Source organism: Dromaius novaehollandiae, chromosome 1, assembly GCF_036370855.1.
Source record: "Dromaius novaehollandiae isolate bDroNov1 chromosome 1, bDroNov1.hap1, whole genome shotgun sequence".
NCBI classification, from domain to species: domain Eukaryota; kingdom Metazoa; phylum Chordata; class Aves; order Casuariiformes; family Dromaiidae; genus Dromaius; species Dromaius novaehollandiae.
In genome coordinates this window covers 211,336,530-211,361,587 of record NC_088098.1, presented here as the reverse complement: position 1 = coordinate 211,361,587, position 25,058 = coordinate 211,336,530, and the positions used below count along the sequence as shown (strand labels likewise).

The 25,058-nt window shown below is 37.4% G+C and overlaps 1 protein-coding gene across 7 annotated transcripts in view; it reads left to right on the top strand.

The window, feature by feature from the left end:
* The window catches only part of DLG2 (discs large MAGUK scaffold protein 2), a 999,439-nt gene that overhangs the window by 714,472 nt on the left and 259,909 nt on the right, over window positions 1-25,058 (top strand). For 5 of the 7 annotated variants that reach the window (XM_064505171.1, XM_064505173.1, XM_064505172.1 and 2 more), the window contains one exon: window positions 15,427-15,582. The exons of the other annotated variants lie outside the window; for them this stretch is intronic. In XM_064505171.1, coding sequence (XP_064361241.1) covers window positions 15,427-15,582 — 156 coding nt within the window. The remainder of the gene's footprint in view (window positions 1-15,426; window positions 15,583-25,058) is intronic. 7 annotated transcript variants of the gene reach the window in all.

Sequence of the window (25,058 nt, the reverse complement as noted above, 5' to 3'; positions counted from 1 at the left end):
ATCTTTTTTGTTTGAAGAGAGCTGCCATTCACTTGGAAGACAACAGTTGTTAAATTTGTGAAATGAGCTCTCAATATAATGTCTGGTGCAACAGAAAATAATAAATTTAATTTTTTCTGCACTTCAATATTTATAGATTGGCTGTGTTTAAAGCTAGAATGGGGCTGTTCTGATCATCTAACCTGGCCTACTGGGTATCTCAGGCCAGAGAATCTCATCCACTTATGTATTCATCAGCTTCATAACCTACTAATTTGCATTTCATTTTTCTTGTTGTTTATGATTAAGATCTCAAGCTGCTTAACTTGTTGGATCAGACAGATTCAGAGCAACTAAATCATGATACAGTTTTTAATCAGGACATAAATGTCTGGAAACCACACCTTGCTTTCCTGGCTTGGATAAAGGAATTTCTCCTTTGTTTTGGTTGAGGATACAGAACAAAGTGCTTTCCTTCAATTTATGAGACATTCCTTTGGGATGAATTTTACTCCAAAGAGTTACAACAAGATACATTTTTTAATTAATAGTTAAAGCAATGATTTTATTAGATTGTTCATCAAGGCTTTACATAGGTTAGTACTGATCTCATAATTTCTAAAATGTGTGTGTATAGAAAGAACACTAATATAATCTCTAGGTTACAGTGATGAAGGTTTTATCAGTAAGCTTGTAGGGCTGAATTCTTTACTTTTGTAATGAGACTTCAGCATCATTATTACTGAGAAAGGGTTGTCAAGGTTTAAAAACAGCAAAAAAATGCAACCTCAAAAGTAGATAATAGCTAAGGAGACCAGGAAGCTGCAGAGTGTGGTAGAAGTAATCCTGAAGAGGAGAAAAGCTACACTGAGCCTGGATGATCATTCAGTTAGAAGAACTGCAAGGTATTGCAGAAGTATACTTATATGGTCCTGTGTTTCTTTACATTTCATGTAGTGGATTTTAACTTACTAGTTAATTCTACTAAAAAAAATAATAAAATAGAAGAGAAGGCAATGACAGTCCTAGCCTCTTGGTTAGGTAGGTATCCAATACAAAGCATACCTCCTTGAAGAATGCTGCAGGAGATATATTGAAACAAATTACTGTGTCTTTTTGATCTTTTTAGGAAGAAGAATGCCTTCCTCTCCCAATTTTTTATATTGCTTTGAAACAAGTTAATTTGCTGTTTTATCTCCTGATAGGAAACCCAAATACTGACACAGCCCTATTCCCAACTGAGGTATTCACACCAACCTCCATTTTGTGTTATTTGGGAAGAATTAATACCCAGCAAAGCATGTATATTCCATGAAAACTCCTCTCCTGTGGTGTTCTTGCTATCTAGATTTTCAGAATAATTCATTTTGTGATGAAAGTCTGATACCCAAAGTGTTCTGTAATATTGGCACTACTGATGTGAGAAGCTGAATTTTTCTACAAATGTGACTTTCTATGGCAGGCATATTGCACTGGCAGAAATAAAGGTGTCAAGTAATCGGGGCAGACTCTGAATATGACTGAGCTAATCAAACCAAAATCTTATAGTTCTAAACAGGCATTTATTTGAACCTATTGAAAGGGAAGAGGATACTGTGAATTTAATAATATTAATGATAATTCCTTATGTGCTGCGCTGATCGCTAGAATACAAAAGCACAAAGATAAAATGGATGAGGTGTTAATAAAAAAGTACACTTCTTGCTGCCAGATTTCCTAACCGAACATACAACTGTCAGCACTGTCTGAGGGACACCTGCACATGAGCCTGGAGGCTAGGTTTCCCCTCTCACTTCTATCGTGGAGAAGCTCTGACCTGCAGAAGCAAACCATTTAATCCTTGAATGAGGATGAGCCCTTTTTTTAAAATGCCCATGTAGTTAATTATGGCAAACTGAGTTAAGTAGGAGGTTTAGGAAACTGAGACCTATTGAAAATCCTACAGTTAATCCTCACAGTGATTTTCACAACTCTAAACAAGGAATAGTGATTGCACTCTCTCTGTGCAATGCTGTAGGATTTGCTGATGAGTCTGCCTTTAAAGTGCAGGATATTTGGAAAGTCTTTGGTGCTGACCAGTTTAGAAATACTTAAAATCTTTCGGGAGGTTAATTATCATATTGATAATTCTAGTGGACCCTATAGATCCCTTGATGCATCATTTATAATTAGGTTTCCTCACATAATTTTTTTATAATTAAAACAATTGCTAACTACTGCAGTGCTATCCATTAAAACTACCTGGTTCTCGCTATAATAGGTTTTCAGAGCTAATTTACATGGTGATCACATAGGGAAATTTATTACCTATGCAGTCATAATATGACAACACTTCTGGCAGATTTCATTTGTGCCAGCTAAAAATATTTGGAACAGTAATTCTCCACTGTAAGAGGCATTTGCAATATCATATTTCATTGTACATGTGACTTGAGAGAAGCTGATGACAAACTTTCTTTTAACTTACTGTAATGAATCTGTCTGTAAAGCTTAAATGGTTGAACATTTGGCATAATTTATCCACTTTCTCTTGCTTTTTTGTTTTTCTTTTTTTGTTTGATTTCAAGATTTTTTTTATCTGAATACTGTTTTTCTTCTCCACAACAAACGTGTTTCAGTTGATGACAACTTGTATTTTTTTGATCTGATATTGAATCTGAAGATGAAAAAAATTCTGTACATCTTGTAATCAATAAAAATATGGGGGAAAAATAGCTCAGCCAGAGCAAGGGGGAAAAAGTGGCAAAAATAATCTTGAGCCACAAGTTTTAATGATGCTGAATGTTATTCTTTAACTGCTGAGCTTTTCTTAGGTTGTATTCATTATTGTTCCAAAATGCTGTCAGTGAAGGGCGTAATTTACTTTTTGGTTTTGTTGGATTCATTTTAAAATAACTGGCAATGGAAGCTTTATCTTCTTGTACTTTTTATGAAGATTGTCACATTTTAAATTTTAAATAAAATAACAGAATTTCAGTTTAGTAAAAGTGGATAAAAGTCATACGCCAGTAACTATATTAATACAGTCATCACATTCTGCAAGTAAGTCCTTATTTGAATTGGTTTTTAGTAAGATGGAGGTGGTGTGCAGGCAACCCAGGAAATTCCGTGACTGCATTGCTAACGATTTGCTAATGACAGTGCTTAATGGGATAAACAAGAGTAATTGTCTGTTTGACCTGCTGCTTACAAAAGAGAAGAACTGGTGGCAAACCTGGTGATAGCACTTAGGGTCAGAGTGGCCATGAGTTGTTTCAGTTCAGGATTCAAAGGAAGCCTGGGAAGATAATCAGCAAGTTAAGACTGTAGACTTCATAAGAGCAGACCAGCTTTTTTTGGAGATTTGCTAAGCAAAATCTCTTGGGACACTGCCACAGAGGCACAGGGTCCAGGAAAGATGGATGATTTCTAGAGAAAACTTACTGAGAACTCATGAAGGAACCATTCTGTTGAACAGAAAGATGGGGAATTCAGCAGAAGGTCTTCTTGGCTAAGCAAAGAGCTTCTGGCTGAAGGAAACTAAAAGACATAGGCAAGTGTTGCTTGGGTGCTTAATCTCAAAATCAGAAAACTAATTGGCTGGAGCTAAGACTTACAAGCATCCTAAAGGGTAGCAAAAAGTGATTCTACAGGTGTACTAGCTGCAAAAGGAAAGGGAAAATGTGGGTCCACTGATGACAAGGAGACAATCTAATAACAGACAGTATGGAAGAGTCTGAAGTGCTCAAGATCCTCTTTGCCTCAGTCTTCACATGCAATGCCTCCAGGCATTTAAAAGTCAGGAAGATAATTGGAATAGTCAACATAGATTTACCAAAAGCAGATCACGAGAAGCTTGACCAGCCTGATTGCCTTTCATGATGAAATGACTGGTTGTGTGGACGATGGGAGAGCAGCGGCTGCAATACACTGGCAGTGCTGCTGCTCCATGCCAGCACGGAGGCCGCCTCATGTGGGAATGCCTCTTTGCTGCGCTAAAACACCCCTGCATCCAAAGGCATCCCTAGCCCTTTCCATATCTCCTACAGAGGTGCACCTACAACTTGCTGCAGGGCACATGGCAACACCTCCTCACCACTAACTCCCCTGGGTACTGGCTGCAATGGTATTTCAGGTCCTTTTATTCCTCTTCTGTGGGCAGAGCAGGTAGATCTGTAACACATGCTGCAGGACACAGGGAGAACCCTATAAAACTCCTCCAGCAGCCTGTCATCTGAACATGAGGAAATGTTGGATAAACATGTACAACTAATCCACAGCTGGAAAAAGGTAGCTTTTGGATTCCTCCTGGATACCCTTTTGGGTATCACCTAGACTATACACAGCTGCCTTGCTCATTAGTCTGCCCACAGCATGGCTGCAACCTGCTGCAGTGTTTTTCTCCTAGTGTGTGTGTGTTTGGAGCAAAGCCCTCTTGCATGCAACAGCAGACATTGGTAAGGCTTTTGCACAGTCGCCCACAGTGCTGTCACTTAAAAGCTGAGAATAGGCTGAAAGAAAAGACTGCATTGGGAACTGACTGCACCATTAGGCTCAAAGGGTAATGATCATCACTTGACATCTGTCAGGTGGCCAGGGGTGAGCAGAGTACCTCAGGATACCTTGGATATAGTTGAATATCTTCGTCGATGATGTAGTTCATGACACAGAATGCACCCTCAGCAAATTTGTGAATAACTCTAAATTAAGGGGGAGTGGTTGACATGGCGAAATGCAGAGCTTTAAGATTAGGCCAAGAGAAACCTCATGAAGTTCAACCAGAAGTCTGAAGTTCTGCACCTGGGGTGGAACAGCCCCATGCATCAGTACAGGTGGTGAAACAAACATCTGAATAGCAGCTTGATTGGAAAGACCTGGAGGTTACAGCAGATGCCAGGCTGAATACGAGCCCAGCAGTGCACTTTTGTTGCCAATCAGGTAAACTGCATACTGGGCTTTGTTAAGAAAGAGGAGCATGGTCAGCAGATGAAGGGAAATTATGATCTGGAATAGTGTGACCAATTTCCACCCTTCTTCCCATTCAAGAGGGATGTGGAAAAACAGGAGAGGGTCCAACAGAGTGCGGCTAGGATGCTCAGAGTCCTACATCACATGGAGGTTACAGAGATGCTGAGGGATCTGTGGCTTGTTTAGTGCTGGGAAGAAGAAACTAAGGGGCAATCTGAGAGCCCTCTACAGCTACTCGGCTACAAACATGATGAAACCAAATTCTTCTCAGTATTGCCAAATGAGATAAAAATGGCCAATAGCCACAAGCAGTGGTTTGGGGGGTTCTGATTGGAATTTAAGAAGGAAAAAGTGTCACTAGGTGGGTGGGGTAACATGGACACAGGTTGTTCAGAAGGGTTGTGAAATCACCATCCTTTGAGCTTTTTTTTAAGATTTGGCTAGATAAAATCTTGGCTGGCCTGATTTAATGTGGCAATACTCCTGCTTCAGGTAGGAGGTTGGACTAGATAACCTCCAGAGATACCTTCCAACCAGCTTTTCTATGATATTAGGAAGAAAAAAATGATCTGTTTGTACTAGTGTTTTTGTGGAATTCATTGCTAATAGAGCTGAGAGAGAAGTCACTATTTACTCTTTAGAATGTCAGGCTTCTTTTTTACATAAAAACTGAAATTATAGTCTAAAAATCCTGTAATTTTTAGATGTTTATTCTTTCTGGTTTTCATGAACAACATATGCAAAAGATCCATAAAAATAAACTACCATGTTAAGTTTTTACTTGCTTTCTAAACTGCAGAAAATGGTAACATCAAACTGTTGTGCTTCAGCTGATAAAAAACTCACTTTAACATTTAACTCTGGCTCAACCATTTCTTGTTTACTTACATAAACTGCCTGGCTGGACTGAGAAAGGCATTTTGTAGAAACACCCTTAAAGTTGTATTGATTATAGATTTGATTATTCATGATTAAAACATTACAACTAATATTATGTTTTGCATATTATAAAGCTATCAGTAACAGTTTTCTGACAATGTTTGGCTTTCGTTGAGTCCAAAAGTAGGGAAAAAGAACTTCAGATTTTAGTAATGAGTCTTGAAAACTGCTCTTTTGGGATCTTTAATGAGTTGACTTAGATCAGCTACGGAAGAAATGCTCTGCATGATATAAAAGAGTATATTTTGCTGAAAGGAGCAAGCTGTGCTTCCTGTTAAGTTTTTGTGAACGAAGAGAATTGAAATTCATATTTCCTAGATGAAAAAGATCAACGAGTACTGTAGGCAGTGTTTTCAAATGGAGAATTTTACACCATGTTTTTGACCCAATGTTACTGTACAGATGATGAATAAAAGATAATTAGAAGTATGCTGATGCAGTTATATGAATATGACAGGTAATTATGGGCTCTCAACAATCATATCACTTTGTCTAACCTAAACTCGGTATGTCACTTAAGCCTTAAAGGGGGTGAATTATATATTGGAATACATGAAAGCTGGTAATGCCTCTTATTTATTCTTTCCATTAAATTACTTGTAACTTTGGCAGACTTAATTGTTCAAGCTAATATTTTCATGCTCATATTTTGCCTCAGGCTGGATTTTTTTATCTGGGGATAGCAAAGGTTGCATGTTTTGTTTTGTTTTTAAATTTAATGTAAATTATATTTATTATTTAAAAAGGAATTTTAATTAACCACTGTTATTATCAAATTAAATAGCATTTATTTTAAACCATATTAGCTCAGTCATTTAAGGAGTGAAGTGAGGGAGAATTATATGGCTTAGTTCATGTTAAAAATCTTGGCAATCTGTTATTTTAAATACTGTAATATCCCCATACCTGCCATCAGGGTGTTGAAATCTGGGAGCAATGAACTTGAATCCACATAATATTTCTACTTCCTTTGTCAAAATCTATTCAAACACCAACAAATATAAGTCTTTGGAAAAACTACAATTCATGTATCCTCCAAAATGTATTTATTATTTTTTTGCAGTAAAAGTCTAAGATTCTGTCCTCATGATACAGTCTAGCAAAGCTTCTTACAACTTCATAACAGTGACTAGATTGTTTAAAAAAGACAGCATGACTGAGCACAGCATTATATGGCCAAACCAATTTTTCCCTGTACTTATATCTTCCAGCCTTTCTGACATAGAAACACAATGAGCAGTGATTTTGTTCTGTGCTCTGAATGCCTAGTTCTGTCAGATTTGAACACTGAAGCGACTGGAAGAATAGAGGGAGTATATTTGGCAAGGAATTATGGTGAGACTGGCTGCGAAAATGAGTGAGAACTTGTCACTGGTTGTGTGAGGATGGAAATCACAAGAAGGGAAGGCTGGTATTTATTGGGCAAGAAAACTTGGATTTGGAAGTGGAATGTAGGGCAAGAAAGAAAATAAGTATAAAGGAGATGAAGAATCATGAAGAAGCAGTGGAGAAAAATAGCCTGGAGAAGAGCAGCAATGGATATCAGGGATGCTGAACTCAGGCAGTGCTCGCTCAGACAATGAAACTTCAGGTTCGATATAATCGATAGTTGTGCAGAAAGACTGGAACAACGAAAAAAAATGAAGAGCAGGCAGGAAAAGGAGCTGAAAAGGTGCTTAGAGAATCAGACTAAGGCCATCCCTCTCCAGGGAAATAGAAAGGAAACCCAAAATTTATGGGGTTTGCATAATATGCACCCGATCCCTGCTGGCAGCCTGTTGTTGTTCATCTGGATTGCTCGCCCATCCAGATGATGACAATTTACTGCTGCTACTGGTTATGCCACGTCAGTTCACGTAGTGCATATCTGATGCTGTAGCTCTTAAGTTTGCAACTCTGCTGGAGAGTATATTGATTTCAATATATTGTTACATAATGGAATCTCTTTCTTGGTTTATTCTTTTTTCAACCTTGGTAATTATACCAAAAAAAACAAACAAAAAAAAAACCACTAATCAAGTTACACATTAAACGTTCAATTAAAAAAATAAAGCATTAGTTTGCCTGTACAATCTTAATTTGGATCCTTGGTGATATACAATGTTACAGTATTTAGTTACACTGTCATCTAATAATGTCTACTTGTAGAACTGTCATCAGCTTTTCAGAAAAAAGGTCACAGTTGTATTTCTTAGCCCTCTATTATTATTTATTCACTTCAATGAAACATGAATTTGCTAAATAACAACTATTTTACATTTTGTGTATTCTGTACACAAACACTGTCTTAAACTAATTCTTAAACTTTACAATTTTTAAATAATTGTCTGTGTATCATTTCCCTTTACTATATTATTTTGATTAATGTTTTAACCTGAATTATTCTTCCAAGTTAAAGCAAAAATTTAATTAGCGTCATGTCACTAAACTCTCTATTATGCTCTGAGTAATCTATACATATTTAATCAGGCCGGTCAGAGATCCCCAAGTAATAGGCATTTGACTATTTAATGCATTCAGTGGAAGCTACTTAATACTCATCACTTTTAACAAAATTCAAATTTGGAAATCCAATGTAAGGCTTGTATGAAGAGTTTTGAAAAGAGGAGATGGGATTGTTAGTCAAATACACACCAAAAGGATAAGTAATGTTTAATAAAGCACACAGGAGAAAATAATCCTAACTACATGTTATACATATCCATGGACATGAGCTCTTAAAGTAGCTATAATCACTCAGGAGAGAGACCTTGGGGTAATTTTCATTAGTTCTGTGAAAATGTCAGCTCACTACTCCAGAGCAGTCAAAAGGGTCAAAAAAATTAGTAATTAGGATCTGATAGGAAAGGAAAAGAGTACAAAACATAATGATTGTTTTTCTATATGAATTGATGATGCAGCTCAGTCTCGAATACTGCGTGGAGACAGCTGGCAACAGCTACAGAAAAGGGTGAGGGAGATGATCAGGATGTGGCACAGTTTTTGGGTGGAGCTAAATAACCAATAATTCCAGTTTAGAAAAGAGATGACAGAGATAGATGTAACAGAGATCTACAAAAGTACGTATATCATGGAGTACTGAACAGGCAAGAACTACTTGCATTTTCTGATAACTCAAAGGCAAGAGGTATTCAATACAGTACCAAGTTTAAAATACCAAAAATAAAAGTTTTTGAAATGTTACTATGTTACCAATGTGTGACCAAGTAACAGGCTTGCAATACACGAAGGCAGAGGTTATTGATATGTCACTTGATTAATTTGTGGGGCTCCGACACAAGGTGATGTGATGCCTAGGAATATAAAATCTAAAATAGGGATGAGGATTAGCACACAAATTCATGGTGGATAGGCCCACTAAACATAATTTGCTTAGATTTCATTTCTGTTTTGTGTGCACACTAAGTTACTGACTGCCAGAATTTGAACGGGGAATGATCACTCTTTACCAGCCCTGTTGTCTAAATGTCACTGTTGGAGAACAGATACTGCTGCAGATGGGCTTTCGGTCTGATAGTCACAGTGTGCTTATGTGAAACATCCTTTTTTCCCCCTACTGCAACAGAGATTCAATACTGATTTTTTTTTTTTTCAAATTAAGCAGTCATTTTTTTTTCCTAATGCTTTATTTTGTCAGATTGCAGATAACATCTATGACTACGAGTTTAGGTATAGAATGTTAAAAGTCCTAAATTATACTTACTACTACTTATCACTTCTTCTAGGGCATTTCACTTGAAAACCCTAAAGAATCTCAACATTTAAAATAGCTTTCTTAACAGGAATGAGGCATCCTCTTTATTCATTACAGTACTGATATATTGCTATGCTTTAAGTCTATGTTTTGCAATTATAGTAAACTTAAGGCTCATGAAAATAGGCATTAATAATGGAAAAGCTGACAAATTATTGATTACAAGAGGATTTCCAGAAAGAACTAGGACAATACGCTTCTGGTATTTTCTTACACATCTCTCCACACTACTTCTCTTTTTTTTTTAGTTGAAATGAATATGTGATATGAGTGATTGGATCTTATTTCAATTCCCAGTACCTAACCCCAGAAAGAAAATTAACTTGCAATTTTAAATAGATCTATTGAACAGTAAAGTTTATGGTTCTCCTAGCAGGTCGTAAGAATAAGAAACTAAAAGAAGTAAAAGGACACATATATGCAAATCATTGCTTATTAGAACTGGAAGACTTTATTTGTATTAAATTGCCCCTGGCTTTTTTTTAATAGTGATGTACTTTTAGAGAAAGTTCCTTTCACACTTGCTAACAACATTGTGTTAGCAGTACTAATCTTTAAGTCTTCTTTACTGAACTTGAATAAAATTAAAGATTGCTACTCAGAAAAAAAAATTAGTTGTTGGAAACTTGTAGCTTTGTGAGCTTTATTTTATCTCACTGAATTTAGCAGTTCCTGGCTACAGCCCCACAGACTCAATATGTTGTGAGAGCTTAGCTGGTTTCCTTCCATATAATAAAAGGTTTTAAAATCCCCAAAATGAAACTGGTAACATTTAATGTGCTATCTGTTGGCAACTGACCCCTACCAAACAGGATCCTGCAGTTAAAAAGTTAAAATTAAATTGAGGACCCTACATTATAATGAGGATAGAACGGTTTTAATAATGCCATTTTCTCCTAACTTCCATTATGAAATAAAGCCAGCCTGAAAAAATAACACAATGATGGTCCAAAAATGGAAAAAGAAAGAATACAAACAACTAGGATTTTTTACATTCCTTACACAATCTGTTGTGAAGTAATTCGAATAAATAAAACCAGATTTGCATCAATCTTCTACCTCCCACAGTTACTGTTAACTTTTCCACCAATTAGTTATTATACCTTTCTGTAGAAATCTTGCCTCATTGCAGTTGGGGATAGATTGATTAACAATTCTAACTTTCAGTTTTTTCATGTAGAAAGTCATCTCTGAATAGCTGCTGTTCACACTAGCAGTTAGTATGTGTACCCTGTGGCACTGAGTGATTTGGTTATCTATCCTGTGATTGAATTGTCTACTGTAGCAAGCTCAGGCAAAGCTGTGCTGCTACTTACATTTTCTATTGCCTTTCCTCTGCTATTGTATGCCTGATTCTCATGCTAAATTAATTATTCTTGTCCATCTAGCCCTCATAGCTGCTGATTTCTTTTATTTCGTTTCATTTTAAGTGGACTTGCAAAGCAATGGGGAGTCATTTTGCCACTCAGGATACCCCTTTTCCCAGCATGTTTTCCACCCTCTTTTCATACTCAAGAATGTGTTTTGCGGTGTTTCTGATAGAAAGAGGCAGAAATCACCTCATGTGATTTTCCATGCTACTACTGTACAAAACATGTAGAAGAGTGGCTACTTCTATTTAAAGCTCTCTAAGCTCACTAATTTGTATTGAATATGCAAAATATGACGCAGAAAAGTTTCAGTCGTCGAACCTTCTACTCTGATATCAAGTAACTCTCATTCTGAACATTTCAAGGAAACGTGTACATCCCTGCTGCAGACATTAGTGTTAATTAGCAAACTATTTTTCATGTAATTCATTGAAAAATATTGATACAGAACTCTCTTGTAAAAAAGATAATTATTAAAGACAGCTGATAATAAAAAATAGAAAAAATATTATAAAAGGCATACTAAAGAATTGTTTGCTTATTGAGTTTGAACATTTAAAACTAGAAGGAACCATGAGATCATCTTGCTGACCTTTTCCATATTGTATGTCATTATATTTCACCTCATTTCCCCATATGAATCTCAATAACTTTTGATCAATTTATATATATATATAAATAAAAATTATCCAAGAAGTACATGGTAATATTCACCTTATTTGACATTTTAAGGAGATTTTGTACATAAATACGATGAAAAATTAAGGTAATTGACAAAAATGCCTCCCATAAGATACAGTTTTTTTGGTTTTCCTCATGTTAAAAATTAGAAAAATTGCTTTGTATTTATTTTAATCATGATAAACCCTCTAAAGCTATAACTGCTGTCTCTGAAAGTGATTCAATTCCAAATAAATTACTGTGAATCAATCCTTAAAGAATATATATCCATCTTTGACATTTCTGTTACAGCATGCTAAATAAGCTGCATGTTTTTAAATTCATTTGAAGAATTAAGGCATCATAAAATAAGGCCTCAGTGTTTATTTTCAGTCTGGCTCTCAATTGTTTTGCAAAAATAGTTGAGATGACCTTGACTGTATTTTTCAGAATGGCACTTTAGAAACTGTTTCTAAATGGCAATCTTGTATGTCCTCTTTATCCCATCCTATGACAGAGGACAGCCGGTCGCTGTCATAGCACTGGAGAAGCAGGAATGGAGACAGGATTTACCAGATGGACTGATCCCACCAGACAGAAATTCTTTCTTCTATTTCCAGGGAGGAGAAATATAAACGATAAGACAAGATGCTGTGTTAGAACAATCATTCAAAAAGCTATGTGGTCTTCGTAATTATCTTTTGTTATTTGTGATTTTTTTCTTCTGAAGTAGCTAGTTACTATTGTACCTAAGTACTGTTTGGCCACAGAGAAGGTGGAAAGTCAGGAGGATATTTGAAGTGGAGCCTATTGCAATAAGTGTTTCATATGACTTTTAAGGGCTAATGGCCCACATGAAGCACAGTTTGTATGACCAGAGCAGTGATTGCCCAAGTACAAACTTTCAATTATTTTTACACTATTTAATTTATATTTACTAAATCAAGAGACAAAACAGGTTTATACTGATTTGTTACTGATGTGTTTGTTACATCAACATCTTCTGATGTTACATTTTTATTTTTCAAGTTCTTGCTTTTCAGAGCCAATTCAACATGCAGTCAGGGTCCAGCTATGCAACTGGTAGTATTAGCATTCAGCAGGCCGTGAGACTGAATGGTATCAAGGTGTTTAAAGAGCCATTTCAGTCAATGATCTTAATGACCTCATCTTAATGACCTCATCTTAATGACCTGAACGGCATTTGACAGTAAATAGGTGATTATGATGATCTCAGGCCAGTTCATATGACTGAGACCATACAAGAAATGCAATCATAATTGGAATTACCTAATGCCCTGAATGTTTTTCCAAGCAAAGAGTCCAAGGATCAAAAGGACAAGAAGTTTGAATTCTTTCTCTTGAGCTTAAGAGTTGTCTCTTCAGCTGGGTTACAGAGGGTATGTTAGCTAGATCACAGTACCGCTTCTGTTTGCCATGTAAGTGCTCTGACCTGGGAAAAGCTTGTTAAAGCATGTTCCATTTTCTGTTATCCTACCAGCAAGACTGAAAGGATTGAAGACTACTAAATATTTTCAAATTTGGTGGGCTTTACAAGACATTTTGTCTGTACTTAGATTTGAATGACCAATTTGATTTAAATATCTCGCTAAATGTAAACATTTATCTTCATTCTGCTCTCTGAAGCAGTTTGCAGCTGTCAGTTAACATAGCAGTCACTCCTATCTATGGGTCTCAGTGGCACGATGCGTGTCTCAGAGCAAGGTTGGATGGTCACCGACAGCTCAGTGTGGTTTGAGCATGCACAGGATGTTCGAGGGGTAGCAACAATCGCACGTCATGTACACTCAGAGGAGATGAGTAACTTGTCTGTTGCATCAAGCTGATCGTGAGCTGGTTAGTATTTTAAGCAAAATGAAAATCTGTGGTTTGCATTCATGTTTCTGCACGGCGGCAAAATTCGTTCAAATTTCATAGTAGGTACCTTTGATATTTGATATTTGTACTTGTTCTTTAACATATTGCCAAGAAGCAAAAATAATTCTTGAGGGAATAAAAGGCAGTATTATGGTCAAAAATAAAATAATAAAAGTGGGTTTTTTTCTCCCCTCTGGATTCTTGATATTGCAGGCAGCATTGATTTAGTACATAAATTATTCAATCCACCCCTCTGAAACAAGTGTGAAATATGCTGAGAAAAAGAATTGCTCCCTTAAATGTATTTTTAAAAGGACTGAACTGAATGCTTGACAGACTGCTTTATAAGCAAATGAGTGACAAATTTGCTGTTTTGATACTTAGTTATCTTAAATTGCCTTTTTTTTTTTTTAATGCGAGGGGAGTTGAAAAAAATCCTGGGAAACTCAGGCAGAGAGAGTTCTCAAATCATATGTCAGATGGCTCAGAATAATGTTATTAACATTGAGTGAGACCAATATTTTAGGTAAAACAGCTACCCCTTTTCCCCCAAAGGACAAAACCAGAAACTAACAACAAGAAACCACACCAAGCGAGGCATGGTATAGCCAGAAGAATCAAAACAGTTTCATTGACTGCTTGGCCTCTTGCTGTTTTCAGGTTTCTGATATAAAATTTTCATTCGGCTAATGCTGTATTGCAGCGATTAAAGACAGTGGTATATACTGTATCTTCTGGCAGAAGCTAGGATATGACTGCAATTCCTTCCTGGCACCCTTAGAGCAGAAACTTCTGGATATTACATGAGTCAAATTCTGCTCTGTCAGTAAGCCCAGAAGTATCTGCTGGGGCCCACACAAAAGTTGGAGAAGTTGCATGAGAGCAAATGTCCTGGTGTGGTGCGTTCTTTTGCAAACCATTTGCTGGCTGGCTCCTGTGGCTCCCTGCCAGTATTAAAGGCTGCTTCCCGCTGCCCCTCTCCCCAAGAGGCTCTTTGGGAGATTTGTGGTAAGTATTGCCTCTCCCAGGAGGTTGGTCTGTGGGTGGCTTTCATACCCCAAGCTCAGGGGCAGAACAAAAATGCTAGATGACCTGTCAGTGTTGTTTTTAGGATCTCGTTTCTGATACCTAGCTTCACAGCATGCTGGCCTTAATTCGGAGCAGCGGTGAAAGGGCAGTTGCAGTGGCCTTGCCAACAGTCTTAGCTACTTGGGATGTGGTCTCCATAATCAGATATTGAACACTGAATCTGAAAAGAGAGCAAAGAACTCAGGAAATGCATTGCCTTCCAATGAAATTAACTGCTTACACAGTTTGTTACTATATATACAATGTTGTTACTGGATATGGCTCACCTTGGCCACAGTTTTACTTGCAAAGCCTCACTTCATAGGGTCAGGAGTATGTTGTTACAACAAATAATCTATACTGCATCTTTTTCTTAAACTAATGGGAAAAAAAGCCTGTTTTCAGGTAATGAACTTCATGTTTTCTTCTAAGTATTAATATATGCAATGCTTAAGTTAATAAGATCACAGAAATCTGTGCAGAAGTAACATTAAGTTAGATTAAAAAAAAAAAAAGAGCAGTTGGAAAAATTCATCCTTGAACTTCGGAGATAAGATATTCCCTTTCAGAGCCGCACTTCCCGTAAGTCAGTTTTATGGCACACTTATATTGTATATATCCTTTTATGCAGTTGCTTGTATGCTGTAATACTGTGTTATCAAATTCTAGTGTTTCCATTAACAGCACACTTTACTTGTCAGAAAAGCTCTACTGCAAAGTTCTTGACAGATATTTTCTATGCATGCTTTTAAATTCTGATTGCTGTGTTATCTCTATTTTCTCGGCCACTAATATGCATCTGATCTTTTACTCTTGTCTCTGTATCACCAGGCCTCCTGAACCTGTTTACAGCACTGTGAACAAACTATGTGATAAACCACCTTCTCCTAGGCACTATTCCCCTGTCGAGTGTGACAAAAGCTTCCTTCTTACAGCTCCCTATCCCCACTACCACGTAGGCCTGCTCCCTGACTCTGAGATCACCAGGTACTGCATGCGCTTCTTCCTCACCTCCTCTGTTAGCATGCATGAACCTCACTAGATTTATCTCATAGTGCATATCCTCACTTATAGATCTTCCTTTTCTAAAGCTTGTGCTTGTTTTTAACCATGCTTTCACTTCTGCACACTGGAATATATATGCTGCCTCAGTATATAATTTTTGGTCATCCAAAATCCAGTGATGAATACAGGCAACGTTTTGATCCATAGGAATGGTGCTCTAAAATAGGTCGCATCATATGTACCACGTTTTACAACTTAATTTAGTATTTGTTGCTCTGGAAGTGTGGAAAATGACTAAGACTTCACTGAAAGCTGTAGTAACTGGGTTCGATTCAATCACTTTATTTCTGTTTTATGCATACTTTGTTCACTGGGCATCTTTGGGTTTACAGGGTAGCTTTCTAAGTCATTCAGAAGAAATTGAGCAAGAAATAATCACCTCCCTCACCAAGTCATGGCTGAGAGTACATCTCAAATTTAGCATTCCCTAGACTAGCTGTGGTCTAAGAAGACCATTAGTAAAACCCAAAGTGATGAACATTTCCATAGCTGAAGTCATGAAAGACATTGCTATAAAATATTGTCTGTGACTTACCTCCTGAGAAATATTTTATCAAGGAAAACATACTATTCAAAACTGAATGCTAGTATAACCCAGTTATACTTCAGTAGTCTATTATGATGGTAGTAAACTATTAGCACACAGGACCAGAGAGACAGAGGAAGAGTTATCCCCAAGTTTGCAACAAGGTGTTTAGTGCTTCCATTTTTTTGTGTGCTTCGTCAGAATACTTCACGAGGGAGAAAAACTATGGTCTTTTATATTCAATAGCAGGAGAGAAGTAATCGTATTTGGAGCTTTGACATTTACCACAGAAAGCACTTTTAAAAGAAAAGAGTACTATGGGAAGAGAAGTGTGTAAGTGAAAAGAAAAAGGTAAATTAACATAGGATATAATACCAGGCAAGAAACCTCAGAGATTAGAAAAACAGCTGTGAAAGGCATTGCAGTGCTATGAAATAGAAAGCTAAATTAAAAAAGCAATAAGCCAAATACTAATGAAGAATTCAACAGATGTAGTAAGACCATATAGAAGCTGTCAGTTTATTAGCATGTGTGTGGCTTCTAAAATTTTTTAAAATGCTTAATCACTGGACAATGTGATTCAGCTAGCTATTCAGGACAGTGAATATGAGTGAAAAAACACTAAGACAGGCAGCATTGTTTGAAGCTATAAATAACTCCAGACATGGCAGGCACTAATGGATCTGTCCATAATATATTTGAATGTCTCTGCAGTTATGGTCTTAAAGGAAATAACTAGCCAAAAACCAGTAAAATGACTTCAGATCTTTAAGTAGAGAGTACACATAATTTATCTTTAATCATCACAATGTTTCTGTGTGTTTAGAGACAGAATACAGAAAAGATCATTATAAAAAAATCCCATATTCAATTCTCACTTTTAGAAAGGTCCCATTAGAAAGAGAGAAGCTGACTTGAACCAACAAGTAGAACAGCTGCATTCTAGGGAATCTATGGCCATGGGCAATTCGCAATTCTAGGGGACTTTGTGGTTCTAGGGGAATTTGTGGTGTGTATTCAGCATGTTGAAAATTAGGCTGTGGCCTGCTAACCATAGACACGTGCAATCCCTAGCTGAATAAATGGTGAAAAAAGAACAGTAATCCCTGAGGACAGGACTGTCAGGGTTAAGGGGACAGGGTGGGGAAAAGCAGTGATCTGTTAAAGGTACTTCTTGCAGACTAGCTGCTGAGATGCCAATAACCAGTGCAGCCCTAGAGAGTAGTAGAACTAGGCCATTTTTGCCAGCTGAAGGTAAAATTCTCTACCTCCTTTCGCTTTACTGTATGATTTATTGAATACTTGGTCATCAGACATTTGATGACCTGACATCAGAATTTAAATAGCTGGGTTTTGTTCTGCTGCGCATCAGTTAAGGTTTCTCTTCAAAGACAAGGTTTTATTTCTCTTCATTTCAGACTCAGGTAAAATCAAGCTCTAGTCCCTGTATATTTTACCAGTTCATTTGGTTCAATGGGCCAGCAAAAACCGCGAAGAGAATACAAAAGATGAGGAAAAACTTAACTCATGGTTGAATGCTGTGCACTGTTCTCTCCTCCATGCTGTGACAGTAGCAACTGATTGCTATAATCTGTACTTTCTTCCCACTGTGAAATAACATTCAGACAGAAAACCTGACAGTTTTCGATATTGTCAAGTACTGTCATCTTTTCCATGGGACTGTGGAGGAAGATATTTGAAACACTTTTCACCAAATACCTTTCATGAAGAAAGTGACAGCTTTACAAAATATACCAGAATCACATTTTGAAATGGACTCAGTATTTGCAGTTTGGCAACAGATTTTAGAAAAGTATTAATCCCATTAAGCCCTGAAGCAAGTAGCCAGTTTTTCAGAAGTGTTCATTGCAGTCAGCCCTAAATTTCACAAAGGCAACGTCTCTCAGGGCTGCATTGGTTTGAATATTCGTTCCTGAATCTCAAGTTGCTTTGCTGAGCACTTTGGAACAGCTACTCCTTAAGAAGAGCTTGTTCTAAATGCAGAGCTGTGATACTGCTGTCTCTATTTCTTGGAAGCTCATGGTACAAAGAAATCCTCCAAATATTGATCAAGTATTTTGAAAGGTCTGCCTTTTTTCACGTGAATTCCTCAAAGCAGTATTCCTCCAAATTATAAACTTCTTGCTCTCCAGTCAAATATGGAATGATCCCTGTCCTCCCACAGGCTTCCTAGAGAGAATTCTTTTCATCATAATTTGTCAGTCTCAGGTCTAGGGAGGAAGGGGCAGGGGTCTGCTTATTTTGGTAACTGCCATCATTGTAGTATCTACATGCTCCAGTACTGAGAATCTGCTGGTGAACTGCAAGAAATCTGGATTAACAAATAGCTCTTCCAGAGGAAGAAGAACATGATGCCATGTTCTCCTCCCCATTGAAATGCTTGTAAGACAGCCAACACCCTTCAAATTGCTGCTCCAGACAATTTGTCAGCTAGACCTCAGATGATGCCTTTGTCAAGGCTCATTAACTTAATAGGCAAAGAGAATTCATAGGCCAAAGCCCTATTTGTCTATAATAAATTCAAGTTTATAACCCTTGCTTTTATGGTGGTCTGTCTCCGCTTCTGAGAGATTTGGAAGTCTAGGACAATATCCTCCCATTTTAAGATAAAAGTAATTTGTTTCTAGATTGAATTATCATTTCATGTGAACTGATATTAGCAGGGCTATGTCTGTATACAACAGCTGAAAATCTGTCCCTCTGAAGGCAAGAGCTCTGTGCAGAAGGTAAAGACAGAATTTGGGAGTAGTAAGTTTTCCTCAGAGAGTGCCAAGTGGGAAAGGATGCAAGCTATTCATATCCTGGCCTCTGCCATTAATGACAATTAATGTACAATTAGAGGATTACTGGCAGCAAAAGAAAATTGCAGCTCATAGATATAACACACTTTCTACAAACAAGAGACTTCATTGCTGGGTTATGTAACAGGAAATGTATTCCCAATCTTTGCGCTGAGAATGTCAGTCACATTCATCGTTGCACAGATATATTTCAAAAATGCATCAGTTCTGTCCAGAGCTCTGTGTTTGTGGCTTCCCTGCCCTCACTGAAATCTTTTTGGCACTCTAATTGCCAGCACAGTTTTTGCTAAAGGGCATTCCCAATACTGTTGATTTGTGAGATTCTTTTTTCATAGGTATTTGTTTCTTATTTAAGCCTTTGATCACAAAGCTGTGTGATTCCATCCATAATTTTGATTTCATGTAGGTGGAGGAAATAAGGATAGGGTTTTAGACTTCACAGTCATGGGAGAAAAGTTTGGGAATGTGACCCCTCCCAAGAAAATACAAATATGTTAAATCTTGTTCAGCTTAAGTCTAGCTTTTGTGAATTTGCAGGTCTTCCTCATGGTGCTTGGGTGCCTGGGTTGGGAATACTTAGTTTTATTTTTAAACCAAAATGAGTGTCTTGAAGCCAGCCCAAGTCCGGGCTGAAACTGTGATCTGCAACCTTAGGCAAGGTAGTTAATTATTTTGTGCTTTGTTTTCCCTGTCTATGAAATGGGTTTCATAATGATCTCATAGAGCTATTCTAAAAGCTAATGATAGCTGAGTCATTTGCATACTATTATTAAAAGCAATATGTGGGGGTTTTTTTGCTGAATTATTTTAAGGTATTCGATGAATGAGGTTAATGAGGTCATTTCTTGGGGCCATCACTACTTTTCCACCAGCGAGAATTAGAAAGAGAAGGTAGTACTGGCACAGGGCTTTAGAGCAAAATCTCTTGAGGAAAACAGCATGATATTTTCATACTTATTCAGTGGTAACTTAGCATTGTGTAAATCTAAAGAACTAGACAAATAAAATTACTGAGAAATAGAAGTGCTGAAATACATGTGATACACATGGGTAAGGAATCTGTTGCGTCCGGAATGTTGATAATTGATATGTGGGGCTGCTTGTGGATGAACTCCCACAACTCCCACGTGAAGCACAGGAGGGGCCCTGCAATCCAGTAGGCATGTCTGCAGTGCTAAGCATTATTGCTTGTTATCATCTCACTTAATTTTAGGGGTCCCTGGGATCCCTCCATAGGCAATGAAGAGACAACAGTGGTAAGGTGCCAATCTCTTTCCACTGATCCTACCAGGAAGCTAAGGAAACTGCACTTCTAAAAGCAATAGGTGTAACAGTGGGCCTCTCTAGTACTTATTTTTATAGTCTCATTTCTCATTTTTTTAATATCTGTGCTGCTTTTTTGCTTCACAATACCCTGCCAGAAACAAGCTTATTGTCAAAATGATGCATATAACTGTACTTGTGTGAGGCAAGGATGCCTTCCAGTGCAGCTCCTATCGTTGTCATTGAAATTCACGTTGTACAGGAGTACCCTTCTTCCCCTTTTCAATCCCACTTGTTTGATATGATAATTATATCTCCAAAAACACATCTAGCCATATTTCAAGCTTTTAGAAATGCCTGACAACCTGAAGATGGGACCTATCAAGCAAGCAGTAAAAAATGTGGAGTTTGTGAAATTCAGTCTGCAACTTGCCCTAAATAAATGCGAATGCCTTTCTTGAATTTAAAATAGACTTCCTCTTTTTATTCATATTCATTTACTTATTTTATGGGAAGATTTCAAATGGTGATTACAAAATTGGAAATGATTCTGGTTGGGGCAAATGAGTCATAATATTTAAACCCAGAAGTGGGGCAGATTTGTAATTTTCCCCATTGTAATACCTTGGAAACATTTTTTGGATAGATCTGCATCTTACAGAATCCATCTGTGGACAAATGGAGTATATATGGTGAACTAGTACTGCTAAACAGCAGTGTTCAATGACAGTGTAAAAGAATAAGTGCACATACCAATTCTTTTTATGCATTTTGAACAGTCAAATAAGCAACGTTGAGGTTCAGCTTATTCAGTGTCAGTGGGAACGAATGAATGCTACAGTCACAAAGAAAGGACATCTTTAGAAAATAAAAAGCATGTGTCTAAAATACCTCTCAGTAAAGTAGTTCTCTAAAACCATAAGGCGCATTTTCAAAATGAACACCATGACTTCTCCTTTTGAGAAGTGATGTTGGGGCTTATCTATACATGTAGGCATTCAGAGACAGAGGCACACTAAGGAGCATATATCAATACCGGAGCAATTTAAGAGCTTAGACTAGTCATTACAGAGGCTGGCTTGGAGACTGATGCTCACACTGATGGGTATTGAGTCCTTTTGCCGTGGCTGATTTCAGTGGGCATTAGACATGTAAGTACAATGGCCCAAAACTGCATCTTCAGAATTTCAAGTGCCACTTCAACTCTGGCACCTAGACATTTGTAAAAATTGTCTTGGAGGCCTTGACTCACAAGTGAGAACAGCATACGTTGCAGTGGCCGAAAAGACGCAGTCCGGATACATCCAGCTACCCTATTATGCTTGGATGGGTTCTGCCGCTTCTGACACAGCTCCAGGACTGCAATATTTGTTTCATGGTTTTATGTTAAAAGGCAAAACAAAATCAGCGTGAACTGTGTTGATTAACTCTCCACAACTGGGCTGTCTCAGTGTAGATTGTTGCTGCTTGTGAATCAGACCCTTGAGGTCCCTAAATTATTTAGGATCTTTTGGAAATGTTACAGATTCATTCAGTTTTATTGTTTTTGTCATAGCTTTATCATTTTTTAATTACCAATTAAAAAATTGGAATTGTTTCCTATGATTTCTTTTTTAAACCTGACTCAAGCGTTCACTTTTCTTAAAGTAAATGATTCATGATAAAACGGCTATAGTTAATCAAAGAAAAATGATGCTGCCTTTCAGCCTCAGCTGCCTTATTATTTTGCATGGATGAATCTCTGACCTAATAAGCACAAACATTATAAACATTCAGATAGACACTCTTATGCTCTTTCTTTTAATGAGGAGTTTTCTATTTGAACACTATTAATTAAAGTGATTATGAAGATTCACCTTTTAAAAAATCAGAGAGATGACTGCAGGAGAATCCTAACCTGTAAAGGCACAAAATCTTCAGAGTTCAAGTGTTTAATTAGGTATAGCTACAGCAGCCTTTCAGTTTAAGATGGGGTACTTTTGGTTAGAGCTGCTGGGCTTCAATTCCAGCTGTGCTAATTTCATTCAGGAAAAAACACATAATTATATTTGTTTTGCTTTATCTATCAGTAAAATAATTTTTCACAGTTACATTGAGAAGGATAACTAATGTAGAATGAATGAAAATTTTTAGTATGAAAAAATAAGTCATTTATATTTCTTCATTTGGGGAATGTTTCGTATTGTATGAATGTATAGTTTGACTCAGAGTGTTTCCTTGTGCTATGTATCTACTTTTGTTCATGTTCTGCCCCCATGGAAATTAAGCTGTACATTATTATTAGCTCATAGAAGTGACAGAAGTATTAACAAAGTCTAGTTAAATACAATATTTGCCTTTGTGTCTTTAAAGAAGAAACAATAATGTCTGTTAGTTCTCACTAAGAAAACATCTATAAATTACATGTATGAAAATTTGCCTGCAGCTACAATGGCAAACAGAGAGACATTCTGGAGCAAAGGAAGGATGTCTCCTTCCCTCCCAAGCCTATAATCAAGCTCTGAAATTCAATCCCTAAGTAACGCACAGGAAACACTCCCAAAGTATTAACCACCAGTTCCTGCGCTTTGGGGAGGATCAGTGGGGAAGGCTAGATCCAGAAGACTAGAAAAGTATCAGGCTACTTTTACCTGGCTCCTGCTAGAGGAATTTGGCCAGGGCACTCGGTCATCCAGTATGGGGAAGGTGAGGTGGACCGCGACCTTGGAAATAGAAATTTTGCCTGGTGCCTGCTTCAGAGGATGCCGTTCACCCACCTTACACTTGTTACAGCACAGGCACTGGCTATATACAGTGCAGAATTGAGGCTTCAGAGAAATGTGAACTCACATTTTTAATGCTAATTCCATGTTTGGCTTGGGCGTATTCAGAATAAATGACAAAAAACTTGACAGAAAGTGTCACTCCGCACAGGACTGCTATAATAACAACTTAATGGAGCCATTCACTAATTCAAATCTTGTCCAAAGCGATGAAAAGCAATAACAGTTCTTACCTGACAACTGTCTAAAAGGCCAATGTGAGAAATTAGTTTGGAGATTTCAGTTTCATTTCTATGGACAAGTTTTTACATGATAAAAGTCATTGCTACATCTGTCACAGTAATTGCCAGACTCTCAGCTCATCAGAAAAAACAAGAAATAATTTAACCGGGAGAACAAATTACTCTTCTTACCCCAAGAGAGAGCTCTTTCAGCTTAGAAACGAAGTCACATTACAGGTGAGACAGGGTAAATAAAGCTACCCTGTGGTTACCTGTGCTCTACCTGTTTCAAGGAGAATAATTTCCAGGGTAGTAGCTGCACACAAAAGCGTAGGAAAGCCTACCAGTTACAGCAAAGATCTGGGAACAAAGAAATTTGCCTGTATCACTGATACATCATGTGGCCCTTGGCAAATTAAGCCTTTCCTTCAATTTTGTCCTATTGCAAAATATGTGACATGCATTCACAGACTCTAATGGTAGCCCTCAGACTTAAAAGCTATGTCCAGTGGGTGCAGATATACATGGCTTTCTGCACTGCATAAAAAAGAGTGATCATTAGTTTTAAATGGAGTGATAGGAGACATTGCTGAAAGCAGGTGGGACCTCTAATTACATAGGTGTAATTTGCCATTGAAATACTAGAGAATTATCATGACAATGATAATGAGCCTTACCTCAGCCCTGCGCTACTCTCGTTTTACACTACTGTAATTTCACTGGAGTATTGTAGTGTGGAATCAGGCCGCTAAATAATTTTCTATCTAATTATCACCATTTATTACTGTTGACATAAACCACATATGTAAATACTTGCAAATATGCCCGTTGCTGTTGGCTTTGCTAAGTCAAGTAAGGTCTGACTTTAGACAGGATTTGTCTCAAAATATGCACGTGGTATAGAAATCCCGAGGTGGCACTCTTTTCTGCGACTGCTCTAGGCCAACGATACTGCAAGCTGCTTTGAGGATACTGTTGTGGAAGGTGCTCCAGTCTGAAGGAGACATTTAACTTTAAACTAGCTCCTCATCACTTGTAGTCACTGATTTCACAGCACTTTAATTCTTCTGTCCTGAAAGATTATAATGTTAGTCAACAGAATAGTCACAAATCAGAGATTAAAAAAACTCCGGAGATGCTGGGATCCATCTCCTTGTTCTACTTTACTGTAAAATTTCTGCAAACTTTTGTTTTCCTCTTCACATTTTTTTCCTGCACTGTCAGAGTGCACCTGGCACCTTTATGAGGTCAGGGATAATAATGATTTCCTATGGTAAAAGGAAAAATTCACTCCGGTAACCAAAGGCAGCGGGAACAGGTTCTTCTGCCATTTCTTTGTTTTTTTGAAAGGACATACAACCATCATTAGGAAATGGTCATATACATCTCTTGTTACTGCAGCAGTATTTATTTATCATTATTCATCACATTTCCTATTTCAGTAAAATATTTTTTTCTCCTTGAAAATATCAGCTATATAATTGGAACCATCTGTTTGCAGGGACTGGTGCAACATAAGTAATGATAGGCAAACCATTAAAACTTAATTAAAGATGTTTATCTGAATTTGAGCTGGACTGAAAGTCTCAGAAGAGACTTTGGGGTGGGGTTTGGGGTTACTGTACATCATTCCCTGCCTCAGTTTGGCAACACAAATACTATAGATTGGTTTATGAAAATAGCAGAGAGGAAAACAAAATTGTGCAAAACTAAACGTACTCTCCTTTACCTACATGGTCTGTTTATGTAGAAGTGCTGTAGTTAGTGAGATATTTTTAAATACAAGGTAGGTTTTGAATAATCA